General features: G+C 48.1%; 1 protein-coding gene across 1 annotated transcript; it reads right to left on the reverse strand.

Annotated features, from left to right (window-relative positions):
• Window positions 1–243: 243 nt before the first annotated feature.
• On the reverse strand, window positions 244–4351 carry NHLH2 (nescient helix-loop-helix 2). Its single transcript, XM_036273185.1, has 3 exons — window positions 4196–4351; window positions 3440–3782; window positions 244–1760 (listed from the first exon to the last, which is right to left on the reverse strand). Exon 3 carries the CDS (start codon window positions 1750–1752, stop codon window positions 1345–1347), a length of 408 nt encoding a protein of 135 aa, XP_036129078.1. The 5' UTR covers window positions 1753–1760; window positions 3440–3782; window positions 4196–4351; the 3' UTR covers window positions 244–1344.
• Between the last annotated feature and the right edge of the window lie 1009 nt (window positions 4352–5360).

The raw sequence follows: 5360 nt of genomic DNA on the forward strand, positions 1-5360 counted from the left end.
CTGAATTCCTTTTTTTTTTTTTTTTAGGAAAATAACTTAATTTCCTAAAATCATCCCACACATAAACATCACACACACACACACACACACACACACACATACACACAAAGAAGCTACTCTCCTTATAAACAGTTTGTAAAGTACTTTTCAGACATAACTACAGATAAGAATAACAACACTTACTTTTTAAAAAAACTATAATAGTGAAGTATTAGAGTTGCTGATCTCACAACAAAAGGACCTTTCAAGAACAAACATCTTAATATATAAAATATGTTTAGAAACAGGGAGAAGTGGGGGATTTGTTACGCAAGTGCAATATAATTAGAGCCAAAAGAAAGACCATAGTATAATCTCAACAAACACATAAAAAGTTAGACATAATTATTCCACAGGAAAAAGTGTAAACACTTGACTATAAATAAATTGGCACAGAGTATCCAAAGTAAAAGTATCACCACTCTGAAAAATAAATGTCTTGGAAAAAATACTCTACTCCTTCTAACATAAATAAAAATAGGTTGTCTTTTTCTAACTGCACCTATGGGTCCACATGTTTAAGGTCACAAATAGATGTTTTTGGATATATAAAGGAGCACTTCGCCTGAAAAAAGCAGTCAGATATTAAGTTTTCCACTTAAATATGGATCTTCCTGTCTATATTAGTGTCGCACCTCAGGGTTCGATTCTCACCAAGCTCAGATCTTCCCACAAGATATCTGTTCTCCGTGTATCTTTTTGACCTTACCAAATATATAGGGTTCGTCAGTTGTATTTGGATTCTAATCTAATCTTTCTTTGCATATTGGAATGGAAAGTTTCCTGTTCCAATTTAATGTGCCTACAATCTCTACCCTGGAGAAGAGTCCCTTCCTTCCCTCTCTGAATGTTTGGTGATTTGTCAATTTAAAAAAATCTAGGTAGTCTAAAGTTATGAGACTGTACTCCGAACTTCTGCCTTCATTTTTTCAAAATTTGAAGATTCGTGGGAGATAAACTAAGGAGAATTCCAGGTCTCCAGTGAGCTAAATGAACCACCTTTAAAGGGATCCTAACACAGGAAGGGTAGGCCTGGATGCCACTCATCTCCAGTGCCTCCAGGAGGTCTGCCCGGCTTGGAAAATAGCCCCAGCAAGCCCCAGGCTCGCCAGACAACCCCTCCTCCAGAGTCGGAAACCTTCCCTTGTCGCCCTGCTGATCGGAGAGAACGCAACATGTTGATACTCTTCTCCGATCCAAGTCTCCCGCTGGGCCGCCGCCTCCACCGCCAGCCCAGCGGGGCCTCTCGGGTCCGTCGCGTTCCCCCGACATCCGGACCCACGGGCTCCGGCGGCGCGCCCGACCTTACACGTCCAGGACGTGGTTGAGATAAGAGATGTAGCAGATGGCCAGGCGCAGGATCTCGATCTTGGAAAGCTTCTTGTCCGGGGGCAGCGTGGGTAGCAGTTTGCGGAGCTCCGCGAAGGCCAGGTTGAAGGCCTCCACTCGGATGCGTTCGCGGGTGGCGTGGGCCGACCGGTACTTGGCCGTGGCGCGCCGGCGGCGGCGCTTCTCCTCGCGGCTTAGCTGCTGCGGGTGCGGGTAGAGTGCGGCCCGGCTGCTGCCCTTGCCGTCGCCCTCGGCCTCCTCCACCGGCTCCAGGTCCGACACGTTGCCCAGCACCTTGGCGTCCGCGCCGCCCAGCGACTCCGGATCCGAGTGTGCCGAGCTGGGGTGGTCCGAGTCGGCGGCTTGGTCCGGACTCAGCATCATTTTGGAGGCTGAGGGGGAGTCAGAAAATCAATCAATAAAAGGAATCACCGGCTTTTGATCAGAGCAAGCGGGGGGGGGGGGCACCCCACAGAGCCTTGGGCGTCCTAGCCTCCTTCCTACACCAGGCCCGCGCGCTCAGCGGAGCTGGCCCCCCGGGGAAGGAGCGCGTCTGGCCTCGGCCAGGCCATGTCCTGGACCTGACACCTCGGCCTGCATGAGGCCCAGCCAGTCCTGTGGGCCTGGCCGGGGGACGACCGCAGGCCTGCGAGGCCTGGATTTTGTGCCGCCTCGGGCCACAGACCAACTCCACCATTCTGCCTCCCTCTCTTCTTCGTCAACAAACAAATGACTCAGAACACATCAGTGTTTTACGGGGGCAGAGATCCCGCCCGCGGACCTCGGGCTGGTTGGCGGGGGCGGGGGGAGGGGGGCGGTTACGATGCTGGAAAGGAGCCGGGGCCCCGAGCGCAGACGGGGAGCAAGTGCCCCGGAGCGCTCAGGTGTCCTGGTCCTCCCAGTGCTTCCCCGAAATCATAAAGAACTGACTAAACAAACGTGGACGCTCCTTTCAACACAACAGTGACTCGTATGCCCTCGCAGGCCCCCGAAGCACCATCTGTCAGGCAGACAACCATACACATTGGGGACCCAGGGACGCAGCGACGTGGGATGAGACAATGCACCCGGCAGCCTGCCGACCACTCCCGGGAAAACGCGGGCGGCCGGGGCGCTGCAGGAGGAGAGGCTGGGGAGGGAAGGGAAAGCAGGGCTCGGGGACCGGAGGAGGTGGGCACCGCGCGGGAGTTCTGGCCCGATCTGCACCTCCACCCGCAAAGTTTGGGTGCTCGGGGGATCGGAGTCGAGAGCCCGCGGCTGTCCCGGGCGGCCTGGCCAAGGCCCGCGGCTCTGTTCCCAGCTGTCCTCCAACTCTGGCTTCCTGGAAAGGTCGCCTCGCCTTGCTCCTCCCGGCGCCTAGAGCACGAGCCCCGACTGCGCGCCTTTGGGGAGGGAGCGGCGCCCGATCGCCGGGCTCTGGGGGAATTCGGGCTTCCAGAAAGAGGTGGGCCGGAGAGGATAGCACCTGCGGGCGCCGCGCGCGCCAGTGCGACCACGGGCGCCGGTAGCTGGGACCAGGCTGCCAGCCCCGGCCCCGCGTGCGCAGCCCGAGCGACGTCGCGGCGGGAGAAATCCGAGTGGGCGCTGGAGGACGGTTTGCTTCCAGAGAGACAAAAGCAAGATGCGCGATCCGCTCCTAGCACCACGCTGGCTTAGGAGCGAATTTGGCTCCAAGACGGCTTTCATTTCCTCGCGAGGAAAACATGTCCTCTGAGGCAAAATAAAAACAAATGCTCCAAGTGAACTACATGTGACTCCCTACGGGCCTTTAACGGATACGTTTATAAGTAGAGTAACTTGAACCTACACACCAAATTGAAAGGGCATAAATAAATAAACCAGTAATGGAAAATCAGAAGAAGCCACTTCAGTTGTAGTTCAGGTAAAAAGTTCCTGGGTTGCCCTCATAACATGTTAAATTCTCCTCCAGACCTTTAAAAAAATATGCATAAAGAGCACGTCGTGTGTGCATTTTATTTCTTTAACAATTAACTGAAATGCATCTGTCAATGCAACATAAACAATCTAACTTAGTTCCAAGCTGGGAAAAAATTATTTAAAGGAGCCTTACCTTGTAAAAGCCTTTTTGATAATCTTTTCTTCAATCTTTTAGAGTTAAAATTCCAGGGTACAGGGGGGGAAATTCCGAAATATATCAAAAGCAGAAAATATTTGTTACATTCAAATATGAAAAAGCAGCTGTCATCTCGCCGGTGTCCACAGCGAGGGACGATAATATCTCAGGATGTGGACGATATGAATGATTGTTTACTTAGCTGATAGATCAAAAGCGCCTTTTCCTTTTAATTGTTCCCAAACATTTCGGGAAATTCGTTGTTGATTTTTTTTTTTTTTTTTTCCGAACGACACAACGTGTTGAAAAGTCTTGTGCTTTTTTTTCCTCTTCTAGGTCTCTATAAATAACAAAAGAGATGCAGAGATAAACACGGTCACATCAAAGGGCTGATTCCTCCACTTTCTAATAGCGGAAGAATCGATAAGAAAGATGGTTAAGATAAGATTCCGCTCCTGTAAGATTCCTTTTCCTCCCCTTAATAGGGCTGAGCAGAAACTGGAAGTGCGAGGCAGAGATGCGATCTTGCTCAGAAGTGATTTTTTTTTTTTTTTTTTTTTTTGAGATAAGGCTTTGTTCAGCTGATGTCTCCCCAGTTCCCAGGAACACAATACTGTATGTAACTCGGGGCTAAGCTTGTCTCTTCCTCTTCCCTCAATTACTTGTATGTTGTATAAACAGACACCTATTTCCAGTTTCAAAGTCTTTCAAGGCTTGGTTACATCTCCCACCCCCACCCCCTCCTTTCTTTACCTTGTAGCAAAATATACATAGTCAGTGGCTTGGAGATGCTTGGAGAAGGTTGGTGAAAAGTGAGTGTCTCCCGCAGGAACAGTGACAGTGAAGCAGAGAAAGCCCGGAGAGGGTGGCAGAGCCTCAGCAAAGAGGCAGAGATGCCCGTGGCTTCTTGGCTCTCCTGGTACCAATTGATTCAGCCTGGAGATGGTGGAAGAGATAAAGGCTTAAGAAGGGGGATGGAATTTTTTCCCCCTAAATTGATATTTAATGGGAAATCCTATTGGACAGAAACCTGGACATGAGTCACTTAATTGGACTTGACATCTGTCACAGTGTTGGAGTTTTCACAACCCAAATATTTTAGCAGATCAGATTCCCACTGAATCTGTGCCATAAAATATAACGGTTGAAAGCAGTCCATGATAGAAACCTTAGCCTCTAAACAGATTCTGTGGCCATAATCAGACGATTTCTCTTTTTCAGATTATTGATGCAAATAAACAACATATTGACTATGGAAAATTCTCCTGGCATATTACAAAACCAGTAGCTTCCCTTAGTGTGTAGGAAAATATTTGTGTCCAGAGCATGGAAATATACACTATACGTGGTACTACAATAAAGATATCCAAATATGCACTAGCTAGCTACCCTTTTTTAGTGATCATTTTCATTTTAAAAGACACTCCAACAAGGCTTGATTAAACATATTCATATTTTTGAGAGATATCCTGCCACTGGACCAGTTTTCCAATATATGATAAAAATCTCTCAATAGATTGTCACTGGTGGGGCTGAGAGCAGAATCCAGGCACTATAATCACAGGGATCACTGTATGAGACCATTGAACTTTGTGAGTGTGTTTGTTTTGCTCTTCACCCACTCATTCATTCAACTTAAAATATGGCATCCTACATGTGTTGATTATTGCAGTTCATTCTCCCTTATTTTAATCTGTGACTATTTCACCGTGTGGCGGTGCATTGGACCAGGATATAAACACATACAAATCACCAGTGTATTCCAGCATGTAATGCCTTTGCCTTAGACAACCCCGTGGCTCTGAATTTATATGCCTTATAACAAAAGGGAAAAATCTAGTTCAATTATTTTGCTATTTTATAGAGATACTTTTAGCCACCATCAATTACATATTATTTGCAATTATTTTAGCTTTTT

Source organism: Molossus molossus, unplaced genomic scaffold, assembly GCF_014108415.1.
Source record: "Molossus molossus isolate mMolMol1 unplaced genomic scaffold, mMolMol1.p scaffold_m16_p_20, whole genome shotgun sequence".
In the NCBI taxonomy this organism is placed as follows: domain Eukaryota; kingdom Metazoa; phylum Chordata; class Mammalia; order Chiroptera; family Molossidae; genus Molossus; species Molossus molossus.